At 41.9% G+C, this 13,234-nt stretch overlaps 1 protein-coding gene across 1 annotated transcript in view; it reads right to left on the bottom strand.

The window, feature by feature from the left end:
• FAXC (failed axon connections homolog, metaxin like GST domain containing) overlaps window positions 1-13,234 on the bottom strand; it is a gene marked incomplete at both ends in the record, with an annotated part of 67,410 nt that overhangs the window by 3,237 nt on the left and 50,939 nt on the right. Inside the window, one exon of the mRNA XM_080699706.1 lies at window positions 7,685-7,801. Within this exon, the coding sequence (XP_080555832.1) occupies window positions 7,685-7,801 (117 nt within the window). The remainder of the gene's footprint in view (window positions 1-7,684; window positions 7,802-13,234) is intronic.

Below are 13,234 nucleotides of genomic sequence, written 5' to 3' on the forward strand. Positions count from 1 at the left end.
ATCTCAAAATACAAAACCTACAAACACTTTGTGTGTGTGTGTGTGTGTGTGTGTGTGTGTGTGTGTGGTACTGGGGGTAGAACCCAGGAGCTTTCTACCTCCGGGCTACACTCCCAGACCTATTTTATATTTTATTTGGAAACAGGGTCTCACTAAGTTGCTGAGAGCCTCACTAAGTAGCTGAGGCTGGCTTTGAACCTGTGCGATCCTCCTGTCTCAGCCTCCCAAGCGCGGGGATTACGAGCCTGCGCCACCACGCCCAGCCTACAAACACTATTTGATCCAGCTCTTTCCTGAGACTCAAATCCTCAACCACAACCTCTCCCAACCACTTTCTGATGGAGAAGAGCAAGAGAGCAGAAAGGACAGGCCCACTTGTTTTTTGAGGATATCTGATGCTTTCCCCTGTGTGTGTGTGTTTACCAGGATTGAACCCACAGGCATTCCACCTCTGAGATACACCCACAGTCCTTTCCATTTTTCCACTTTGGAAACAAGGTCTCTCTATTTTACTGACAGTCTTGCTACTTTGCTGAAGCTGTTCTCTCACCTGTGATCCCCCTGTCTCGGTCTCTCAAGTGCTGGGATTACAGGTATACACCACCATACCTAAATTTTTCTCACTTTTTAATCTATCAAGTCATAAGCAAAAATACCTTCAGTACAATGAAAGTTCTTGAGTGAGGCTTTTCTTAGAACATAGAGGGTCGTATTCCTCATTTATTCAGAATATTGTGTTAGGGTCTGTGGTTTCGACATGACTCCAGGGGCCAGACACATGTGCTGCAGAGTCTTCTACCCTTCATTGCTTTAGTTTCACTTTTCAAGGCTTTCTTAAGTTCCCCGCAGCTGTTTTAAAGAGTGCCCAGTTCACATGAAATTCTCTAGTAAGGACACCTTGATTAAAATATCAAGTCTGACTCCACATTAAAAGTGCTACTGACAATAAAACTGAGACTTTTTTCTTGGTGTGAAAATAGTAAAAATTTGTAAATCATATTCATCCCTAATCAAAGAATTAAAATTAAAATGCTTTTGGACATTGTTCATGAGAGTGTAAACTACTGTAGACTATCTAGAAAGCAACTGAGTCAACAGATTAAGAGTTTGTAGCTGGCGTAGTGGCGCTGGCACATGCTTGTGATCACAGCATTCGGGAGGCTGGGACTGGAGGATCACAGTTTGCGGACAGCCTCAGCTATTCAGCGAGCCCTTCGCAACTCAGTGAGACCCTGCTTCAAAAATAAAAAGACGGACTTCCGGGAAGATGGCGACCGAGAAAAGCGGGGCTTAAGAGTCCCGCTAACAACCAATCTCCATTACCACAAAAAGAGCGCCTTTCATAGCCAGAAAACACCATCATCAGAAAAACAAAAAAACCACCAGGCTCCAGAGAGAAAGCGGACTGAGAACAGAGCGCAGGGCCACAGAGGAGACACATGCGCCCGAGGACGCGGCAGCAGCGCCATACTGCCGGCAGCAGCGGCGAACTCAGCGGACGGCTACAGCAAGCCGAGGTGAGCCGATGCGGAACAGCCAGGCGGGATCTTTCAGCGCAGACAGCATTTAAAGCTCCCAGTGGCTGAGCTCAGCACACGCTGCAGGGATTCAGAGTGAAAATCAAAACCAGAGAAGAAAAAATACGCCAGCCTCATGGCCGAGGGCGTGGCAGAGGCGCCATATTGCCACCGGCGGCGGCAGCAGCAGTGAATTCACCGAGTCCAGTACAGCTACATCTACGTACTCAAGAACAGTGAGTCAAATTGCGGGCCACAGAGGAGAAATCCCAGTATTGTGCCTCCTGGGACTTGACCCAGTGAGGGAGTGGTGGTGGCAGAGATATCACACCATAGGAAAACGTGCAACCTGGCACCCCCCATAGTTTAAAGCAGCCTCTATCAACTCCCTGGGTCGGAGACTCTGTGATACAACCCAGTAAAGGAGTAGTGGGGTCAAAGATACTACAGACTCGAGATCCAGAGCACCTTAAGTGAAGCCATAGTGACCCAAGGGAAGAACCCAGAGAAGGCACAAACCTCCGAAATCATGGGAAAGAGGAATAACACTGGAGTAATGAATGTGCACAACCCCACAACATCAGAACCTGATAAAACAGAAAATCAGAGATTTCTAGAAGATCAAATCAGGAAAATAACTGTAGAAATAATAGAGGTGCTTCGAAAAGAACTCAGAGAGAGCCAAAAAGAGATAAAGGATGCAATTAATGAAGTAAAGGCCTCAATTCAAAGCACAAACAACCGATTAGACCACATGGAGAACAGAATCTCGCTCTTAGAAGATGAGCAATCCAAAAATGAATGCATAGTTTCTAATCTAGAAAAAAATATCCAACAGCAGGAATCTGACATTGAAGAAATATGGGCCCATCTTAAGAGAGCTAACCTAAGAATAATTGGAATAGAGGAGGGAAAAGAAAGTGATACCAAAGGGATCAACAATCTCTTCAAGGAAGTAATAGCAGAAAATTTTCCAAATATAGAGCAAGAGGTTGATACACAGATCCAGGAAACTTATAGAACTCCCTTTAGACAGGATCCGAGAAGAGGATCCCCACGCCATATAATTGTCAAAATGACCAATGTGGAAGCCAAGCAGAGAATCTTAAAGGCAACAAAAACAAAGGGCCAAGTGACATTCAGAGGCAAACCAATTAGAATCACTCCAGACTTCCCAAACCAAGTCATGAGAGCCAGAAGGGCTTGGAGTAACATATTCCAAACTCTGAAAGAAAACAACTTCCAGCCAAAAATTTCCTACCCAGCAAAACTTTCTATCAAATTAGATGGAGAAATAAGAAGCTTCCATGACAAACAGAAACTGAAGGAATTTATGTCTTCAAAACCAGCGCTAGAGAAAATACTCAAAGAGATTAACTACAAAGAAGAAATAGGTAACACTCACCAGAACCAGAGAAACAAGAGTTTCCATCCAACAGACAACTAAGATTGGTTATCTGTGGAGATTCATTATTTATGTTAGTCTTTTACCTATCTCTAAATTGTATTGTTTGCCTTTATTGTTGTTAATTTTTAGGATTTCTAGTTGGAATATTAATATACCTTCAGATATAGCATTTGGAAATATTTTATCCAATTCTATTAGTAACTTTTAACTCTGTTTACATTGTCTTTGGATATACAATATTTTCTTTTATTTTTTAGGGAGTTTGTATATTCTTCTGTTGCCTGTGCCATTGAAATCATATCCAAGAAATCACTGCTAACTTCAATGTTGTGAGGTTTTATGACCCAGATTTTCTCCTAAAAGTTTATAGTCTTAAGATTTATATTTAGGTCTTTTATCTAGTTTGAGTTAATACTTGTATGTGGGATTAGGTAAGGGTCCAATTTTATTCTTTTCCATGTAATTATTATTTTTCAACAATATTTAGTTAAAAGATTATTATTTCCACCACCAAATCTTCGTGGAAACCTTGTCAAAAATAACTTGACAATATAGGGAAGAAGTTAGCTCTAGGCTTGTATTTAACTCCAATGGTCTATATATCTGCCTTTAGAACAGTACTACACTGTTTCAATTATTGTAGCTTTATATGGTTTGAAATCAGAAAATATACATCTTCTAGCTTTGTTTTTGCTTCGAGATTGTTTTGGGTATCTAGAGTCCATATTCCATATCAGGATAGATTTTTTTCTGAAAAATAAATATATGATAGTTTCACCTAAAAAAAAGAAAAAAATATTCTCTGGTAAGAAAGAAAGCAAAAAGAAATATTGAAATGTTATCTTTAAGTCATCAAAAGCTTGGTATCAGACAAATGAAACTGTTATGTGAGATTATCATTTTTAATTTTGGATAAATTGCTATAATACTAGATGTCAACCACTAAGCCAAGCATGGGAGGGAGGGATGGGGAGAGAATGGGGTGGGGATCGGGTGGGGGCTGACTGGGCGATGTGTGCATGTATGTCTACAAAAGTTTGTATCCCACTATGATGTATGAATACAGTGCACCAATAAAATAAAATTTAAAAAAAAATAAAAAAAATAAAAAATAAAAAGACTAAAAAAACTAGGGCTGAGGGTATGGTTCAGAGGTGTAATGCCCCTAGATTCCATCCCCATACCACATACACACACAAAAGAGTTTGTATCCAAGCCAGACATGGTGGGAGGCTGAGACAGGAGGTCTGTGGCCAGCTTCAGCTACTTAGTGACGCCCTCCATAACTTAGGAGACCCTCTTTCAAAATAAATAATAATAAAAAATAGGGCTGGAGTGTAGTTCAGAGATAGAATACTCCTGGGTTCAATCCCTAATACCAGGCAGGGCGGAGGGAGTGTGTAGCCTTTAAAACAGTAATTCCCTACCTAGGACAGCCTCAGGAAATAACCAGAGAGGAGCAGGAGTACATATTTATGACCATATTCACTACAGAATATTAGTAAAGATATCTGTACTCCAAAAAGTAATAATCACATAAATTACAACATACCTATAGGATTAGTATATTATACAACTGCTAAAAATACACTTTTGAAGAATATTTTAAGAAAAAGGAAAAAAACAGAATGCTTGGTTTATTTTTAAATATTCAGGTTAAAACTGTATCAACATTGTGATCTTAATTCCTTTAAGTATATACATACTTGTGTTTGATAAAAGATGAGAATATGTAACATAATATTAACATCGTTCTCTATGAATGATGAAGTCACAAGCTCCTTTCTATCCTCTTAGGATTTTTCTACCTTTTAAAATTTTTTTTTCAGAAAACAAGCAAGATTTTATATTTAAATCTATATCTAGATAAATATACACTTATAAGTATATTGTGAGAACTGCTAAATATTCAAAATCTGTCTTCCTACCCAACTAAATTAAGAACATTTTCTTACTGTTCTAGATGGTTTGAGAAATAGCTTACGTGGCTTTGTAAAGAAGAGATAGGACCAAAAACTAGTATTCATTCACACACTCATGCCCGTGGCAAGGCCAGTGGGCCCTGGCTGTTAAAAACTGCCTGAACCCCACCATTCACACGCTAGGTTGGAGCCGGTTCTAAATCTCCCCGGCTCTGCGTTTTCACTTATGCCTTCTCTTGCTACTTCTCAGAAAGTCTCTACCACAGACACGGCAAAAGCAAGGAAAGAAGCCGCGTCCATATTAGCAGTCTGGCTGCCTGTTAGCGGCTCCAATCCGAAGGTGTAGGAAGGGCACGAAACAAAAGCCTGAAGTGAGCCGGTGACGCTCTGTGGACGTTAGTGATCACGCTGCACGGGCACCGGGGACAGCTGGAAGGCACGGCGCTGCTGGACGAACCAAAGCCCGTGCAGTTCTGTGCCCAAAGCCCCTCGGCGATGAGTCACGGTGCACGAGTCCCCAGATGTGTGTGTCTCCAGGAAGGAAATTAGCCCTTCAAGAAGGCTGATCGCTTCTTCAAAGAGGGCACTAAGGATGGCAGTCCCTTTGCTAAGTAAGAGAAAAGGGGCTACAGTCTAAATAAGTTAATATGCATGTTTCCTTTCTGAAGGAAGACGTCCCAAAGAGTCTGAGAGTTCTGTTGATAATGGACCCTTAAATATCGACTAAACACCAGATTCCCTCGTGTGTGTGTGTGTGTGTGTGTGTGTGTGTGTGTGTGTGTGTGTAAATGAAATTTAGGTGTGTGTGGACAAAAAGTGTAACTGTGGGCGATGTATACATGAGTGTGTAAGCGTGGTATGCTGAGGAACAGAGGAATTTTACTAATGGGAAGAGATATTGACTATAAAACAGCCCTAAATGGACTAAGAAGAATCAGTACCTTTTAGACCACCATGGAAAATCTGACTAAAATTGAAAGAAAATATTAAATGCTATGAATATCACCAATAAGAGAACATATTCAAGCTGGGTATAGTGGCACATGCCTGTAATCCTAGTACTTAAGAGACAGAGACAGGAGGATTGTAAATTCAAGGCCAGCCTTGGCAACTTAGTGAGACCCTGTTTCAAAATAAAACACAAGCTGGGCATGGTTGTGCATGCCTGTAATCCCAGTACTTAAGAGGCTGACACAGGAAGATCACAGGTTCAAGGCCAGCCTCAGCAATTTAGCAAGACTCATAGCAACCTATTAAGACCCTGTTTCAAAACAAACAAAAGTGGGGGTTATGGGTATAGTTCATAGGTAGAATACTGCTGGATTCAAACCCCAGTACCGAGAAAAGAAAACATAAAAATGGCTAGGGATGCAGCTCAGTGGTAGAACATTAGATCCATTCCCAATATAAAAAATAATATATATAAATCCAGGTGTGGTGACGCACAGTGGTAATCCCAGTACTTGCAAGGCTGAGACAGGAAGATCAGTTACTTAGTGAGGCCTTTTGCAGCTTAGTAAGACCCTGTTTCAAAACAAAGAATAAAAAATAGAGCAAGGGGTATAGCTTGGAGGTAGAATGCCCCTGGGTTCTATCCCTAGTACCTCAAATAATAATAATAATAATGATAATAATAATAATGATGATAAATTCTTAGAGAAACGCTAACATATTGCAAAACAAGTAATATCTTCATAATGATCATTTAGGAAATTAAATGGTATTCCATACTATCCCTATAGCCCCAATACACTGAAATTCCAGAAGACTTTCTTTTTCTTTTTTTTTTTCTTTTTTTTTTTTTTTTTTTTTGCAGGTCTGGGGATGGAACCCAGGGGCATTTGACCTCCGAGCTACACTCCCTGCCCTATTTTTTATTCTTTATTTTGAAACTGGGTCTCACTGAGTTGCAGAGGGCCTCACTAAGTAGCTGAGGCTGTCCGCGAACCATGATCCTCTGTCTCAGCCTCCCGAATGCTGGGATTACAAACGTGCACCACCACGCCCGGCTTCCAGAAGACTTTCTATCAGCCTGATCCATTCCAGCCAAGTCTAATAATGCGTCAGGAGCCCATTGCCATCAATAAGAGGATCTGGAAAGGGAGTGCTGCCACCCTCAGCCTGGTCTAAGCCTCTGGGTGTGCATGTGAGTGTGCACAGGCTCACACACACATAGCTGCAGGCTTCCCCACCTCCACACCAAACTACCCATGCCCGCTCCCCTGTCTCAGTTTCTGACTGATTCTGCCTTTCTGGGTTCCATCCATCTGACATTTATTGAGTATTCCATGTAGTTTTCCACTGGTCCCAGTTAAATGTAAACTCATTGGCTAACTCTTGTCTATCCTTTTTCCCAAACCCAAATATTGAACTTTGACCCCCACATCTCCAGCTCCCAGGTACTCTAAATCAAAGATGACTTCAAACAGTCCCCAACGAAACAAGGGCACCAGATGGTGCTCTACTTTAGTAACCAGTATTAAGTCCCAATTGTGAAGAGCTAACAGGGCACAGATCCTGGCCCCAGATACCATGGCGGGAACCCGGGGGGCATTCAACCTCCAAGCTACACCCAGACCTATTTTATTTTTAGTTTGAAACAGGGTCTAGCTAGTTTGCTGAGAATCTTACTACATTGCTGAAGCTGGCCTCAAACCTGCAATCCTCCTGTCTCTGCCTCCCAAGTACTAGGATTACAGGCATATACCACCGCACCCAGCCCTACTGTCTTCATAAAGCACAGCCCGGGTCAAGCACTGGCCCGAAGTTCTACATGCTGTCCCCATTCCCACTCCACCCCCGGCAACCCCTGAACCTGGGAGGCTTGCAGGACTTGCCTTTGATCAGCCGCTCCGGTCTTGTCCCTGGTAAGGTCCACATTGCCTGTGCCAAGTGTCCAAAGATGGTGGCATCAAGAGTGGAAAGCTTGGGCCCCATGATGTATTTCTTATCACCTGCAACAAACAGAAGAAAGAGATGACGGGGCCACACTGCCTCACATGATCACAGTGGCATTCGGCACACTCTCATTCCATGCTCCTTTAACTGCGCACCGAAGAGCCTTGCAAAGCTTCAATGCATGCATGCCCCTCCTCTTCAAAAGAATCAGAACCAAGGCAAAGTGAATGCAACCACCTGCGATACGTCACCCCACGGGGTAGCAAAGGTGAAGCCCATCCAGACAAGCAGATGAGGGGCCGTGCTCAAGGATCAAAGGGGGAACTGGTCAGCAGCTGCCCTCCAGGAAGCTCCTTGTCTCCAACTGTAGTGACCAATGCCGGAGAGCACCTGGAAGCTGCCTTAAGCCTTCTCCAAAGTGACACAAAGCAAGCACACTCAACTTCATTGCCTGCCTGATTTAATCAATGCATTTTCTCAGAAGGTGAACAAGAAGCCAAGGCTACTTTAGAAGTTTTGGAGGTTGCAGGCTCAGCCCTGACATCAGGCCCCAGATGAGGGCGCTCGATACTACTGCTCCCATCCCTGCATTTCCACCTATACTTAGGGCACGCCCTGCCACCCCCACGTTGAGCTGCTGTCAGGTACTTTTGCATGTGGGGGGCACATGCCGGCACCACTGCTCTTCATCCTGTCCAGGACATAACCTCTCGGAGACTCAGTTTTCTTATCTGCAAAATGGGGGTGATATTATTGTACCGACCCCTCAGGGCTATTTGAGGATGAAGTGATATTTTCATGAAAAGCATTAGCACCACACCTGAGACACTCAAGGGACACTAGCTCTCCCGATGACAGCCTCCCTCGTTCAGGTCCATTCCACATCCAACCTGAACTTCAATCTCCTGAGACACTCCTTCCACAAGCACCTTCAATGGTTTATGAACTGAGTTATGAAATACAGTCCAAACTCAACTTGGAAGACAAGGGCCATTATACTCAGCATCCAAATGTGCTCCAGGTTCACCCGTCATTCCTCCCCGACTCTAGTGAACCAGGAGAGCACCTGCAATTCCCCAGCAGACTTTGTGTTTCCCACTGCTACACCTGTGATCATCCTGTGTCCACCCTTCCCCTGACCCCCACAACTTGCATGTGCTCCTACTTTTCTCTGGCCAATTCTGTCCATCCCACAAGGTCCAGGCCCAGCCTCCTCTCATAGCTTTCTCTGTCAACTCTATTTGGTGGCAACAGAAGTTTTCAGTTCATACAGCCCTGAGTTTGCATTTTACTTTCGCAATTATGACCTTATAGGACTTTACAGCATTTAATTCCTATTAACAACAACAACAACAACAACAACAACAACAACAAAATAGGAATAGATGGGTCATGGTGGCACTTACCAGTAATCCCAGTTACTTGGGAGACTGAGGCAGAAGGATCACAAGTTCAAAGCCAACCTGGACAATTTAGCAAGATCATATCTCAAAATTAAAAATAAATAAATAAATAAAAGAGGGCTGGGGCCATGCATGGTGACGCACACTTGTAATCCCAGTACTTGGGAGGCTGAGACAGGAAGATCACAGGTTCTTGGCCAGCCTCAGCTACTTAGTGAGGTCCTCCGCAACTTAATGAGACCCCGTTTCAAATTAAAGAATAAAATTGGGCTAGGGATATAGCTCAGAGGTAATATGCCCCTAGGTCCAATCCTCAGTACCACACACACAAAAAAAAAAAAAAAAAGAAGAAGAAGAAGAGAGAGCTGGGTATATAGCTCAGTGGCAGAGCACCCCTGGATTCAATCCCTAATAACACACACACACACACACACACACACACACACACACACACACAGTACAGAGGGAATCCAGTGTCTCTGGAAAATGTTAAGTGATACACATAAAATTTTATGCACACACAAGGACAGTTGTAAATTTTTAAAATATAAAAAAATCTCTGTTATTAAAAAGTCCTCAGAGTACCCAATAAAAGGAAGCTTTCTTTAAAAAAAATACTTTTATTTTGAAGTAATTTTGAACATATAGAAAAATTGAAAAACTTCCTGCAGATGGTATCTACAATATGCCCTTCAAACAGCTTCTATCAACAGCACCATCTTACAGAACTACACATAGCACATTTATTAAAACTAGAAAATTAACCATTATTACAACACTATTAGCTTCAATATAAACTTTACTCAAATTTTATTCATTTTTTTAACTAATGTCGTTTTTTGTTCAGGATCCAACCCAAGATCCTGCATTGCATTTTCTCATCCTATCTCCTTAATCTTATCCAATTTGTAAAAGTTCCCTAGTCCTTCCTTGTTTTTTATAATCTCGACACTTTTAAAGTCAGCCATTTTGTAAAATGCCCATCAACGTGGGTTTATCTAAGGTTTTCTTATGATTAGATGAGGTCAAACATTTTTTATAAGAATACCACCAAAGTAATAATGTATCCTTTGATGGTTCATTCTATGTACCCACTTGAGTAGGCCATGGGGTGCCCTGACAGTGGTCCAAACAATACACTGGCTATGTCCAGAAAGGCAGTTGAGGTTGAGATTTGCCTTTGACTTGGCAAACTAAGTAAAGCAAATTGCCCTTCCTAATGTGGGTGGGCCTCACACAAACATTAAAGGCCTTGGAAGAACAAAGGGGCTGACTCGCTCCCCAGTAAGAGAGAACTTCTGCCTGCCAGCCTTCAAATGGGTCACTGACTTTTTCCTGCCTCTGGACTTGAGCAGAAACTTCAGCTCTTCCTGGGTCTCAAGCCTGCCAGCCTTCAGATTGGAACTGTACATCAATCCTCCTGGACCTCAGGCCTTTGGCATCACGCAGGAACCCTGGGCTTTGCCAGATCTCCAGCTTGCCGACTCATCTTGAAGCTCTTGGGACTTGTCAGCTTCTATAACTGTGTGATCCAATTCCTTATAATTAATTTCTTTATATCATATTGGTTCTGTTTCTCTAGAAAATATTGATTAGTACTTTCTAAGGGTATCATATCAAAAGAAGCACAATTATATGTCCTATTACTGGTGATGTGAACCTTGACCACGTGGTAATGATGGTGTACACAGCTTTCTTTATAATAAAATTACTATTTCCCATTGCAGTTAATAATCATGGAAGAGATACTTATAGATCATACAAATATCCTGTTTCTCCTCAAACTCTGACCCACTAATTTTAGCACCTGTTGGTGGATGTTATCTGAAACAATTTTTTGTTGTTGTTATTGTGATTTTCTATTTCTCTCATGTCTTCTACATGTACTGATGAGAATTCTACGGTCCCTCCATCTGGGCATGGTGGTACTTGCCTATAATCTCAGTACTTAAGACTGAGAGAGGAGAATCACTGGTTTGAGGACAGCCTCAGCAATAGAGCAAGACCCTAAGTAACCTAGTGAGACTCTGTTTCAAAATAAAAGAATTGGCCGGGCGTGGTGGTGCACGCTTGTAATCCCCATGCTTGGGAGGCGGAGACAGGAGGATCACACAGGTTCAAAGCCAGCTTCTCTGGCTTAAGAGACCCTGTTTCCAAATCAAAATATAAAATAGGTCTGGGAGTGTAGCCCGGAAAAGGGTTCCATCCTCAGTACCACCAGAAGAAGAAGAAGAAGAAGAAGAAGAAGAAGAAGAAGAAGAAGAAGAAGAAGAAGAAGAAGAAGAAGAAGAAGAAGAAGAAGAAGAAGAAGGAGAGGAAGAAGGAGGAGGAGGAGGAGGAGGAGGAGGAGGAGGAGGAGGAGGGAGGAGGAGGGTGAAGGAGGAGGGAGGAGGGAGGAGGGAGGAAGGAAGAAGGAAGAAGAAGAAAAGAGCTAGGGGGGTAGAGGTAGAATGCCCCTGAGTTCAATCCCCAATATCACAAAAAAAGGAAGAAAAGGAATTTCTACTGTCCCTCTATTCCCATTTGCTAATGTATTCACTTACATTCACTTATGCACTCATGAATATTTGTTATACTTTTGGGGTTAAAATCCAATATTCTCATTATTTATTTTGTTACTCAAATTGTCCCAGCTTTGGCCTTTAGGTGCTTGGCAGGAAGCATTTTGAAAGAGAAATCGAAATATTTAACTCTACATAGAGACAAAGAGGCCTAGCTAAAGGCTTCAGTTTGTAGTACTCTCAGGGCTTCCCAAATGGTCCCAGATCCACAACCTGAGGAGTTTGGCAAAAGCAAAGCAGTAAAGTACTTCTGAAGGGCACTAAAGAAGCAGGCCTGGGCGATGAGGTAAATTAACTTCCTCATTTACAAAACATGCATACTACTACTAATGGTAACAATAATCATAATAAAACCTAACCTCATATGCCTTTGGTGAGAATTAATAAGAACAATTTCTAATTCAATAATTCTCATAACACCCATATTAAAATAGGTATTGTTATTACATCACTATGAGGATATATGTTATTTATATTAGGTATTTTCTATTACATATTGCACCTATGCCATATTATAATATATTTTGTTATCCATGGATGATATATATCACATATGGGCCACATGTGTAATATCCTACATATTACACATATATAATATACAACAGATTTAATTAATATCTACATTATTATGATATATGTATTATGTTACATATGAGGGTATGTATTATACAGTGTACTAGTATTTGCCTAAGTATACTGTAAATGCCCCATAAATTGAGCTCTTATCAATATTATTTTGATTATATGCAAGACATGGTTCTAGGTGTTTGAGATATAGAGATGACAGAACAAACTCTCATGGAGTTTACATCACATGGAGCATTGCAAATGATCAATCGATAAATAAGAAATGATATCTAGTGATAAATGCCATGCAGAGAACTAAGGTAAGAAACACCACATAGAGGGTGACTGCCACGGCATTAGACTCGGTGGTCAGGGAAGGCCTCTCTGTGGAGGCAACAATTACAGAGACATCAATGTCAAAAAGGACCCAGGAAGGTAAAGATATAAGGATGATGATTCAAGGCAAAAAAGAAAAACAAAACAAAATAACAATAATAGTAATACTAATTTAAAAAAACATGTTGGAAGGTCAGAATGAACTTGGTGTGTTTATGAAACAGAGAGAAGACCAAAGTAGTTGGGAAATAGTGGACAAGGGCTGAAGGATAGAAACAGATTGGAAGGCAGGCAGGGCCCAGGCAGTAGAGGGCTTAGAAAAGCCAGGAGAGAGGGAAAGCAGAAGCAGCAGTCTAGAATCCTGGCACCCAACTTCAGCATACAAATGAATGACAGTGCCATTCACCAAGACGGTCACAGGGATGCTGGTTTGGTGGGAGGGTGATGGGGACTGTTGGGGGATGTGCTGAAGTTGAGGTGGCTATGGACCATCTAAGTGAAGATGCAAAATCCTCTGGGATCCAAGGAAGGGATTAGGCTGGAAGATAAGTATGTTTGAGCATCCAATGTGAGATGAATAGAGGGTGGGGATGGAAGCTGGAAACATCAATATTTAAGGAGA

This window comes from Muscardinus avellanarius (assembly GCF_963383645.1).
Source record: "Muscardinus avellanarius genome assembly, chromosome: 8".
NCBI classification, from domain to species: domain Eukaryota; kingdom Metazoa; phylum Chordata; class Mammalia; order Rodentia; family Gliridae; genus Muscardinus; species Muscardinus avellanarius.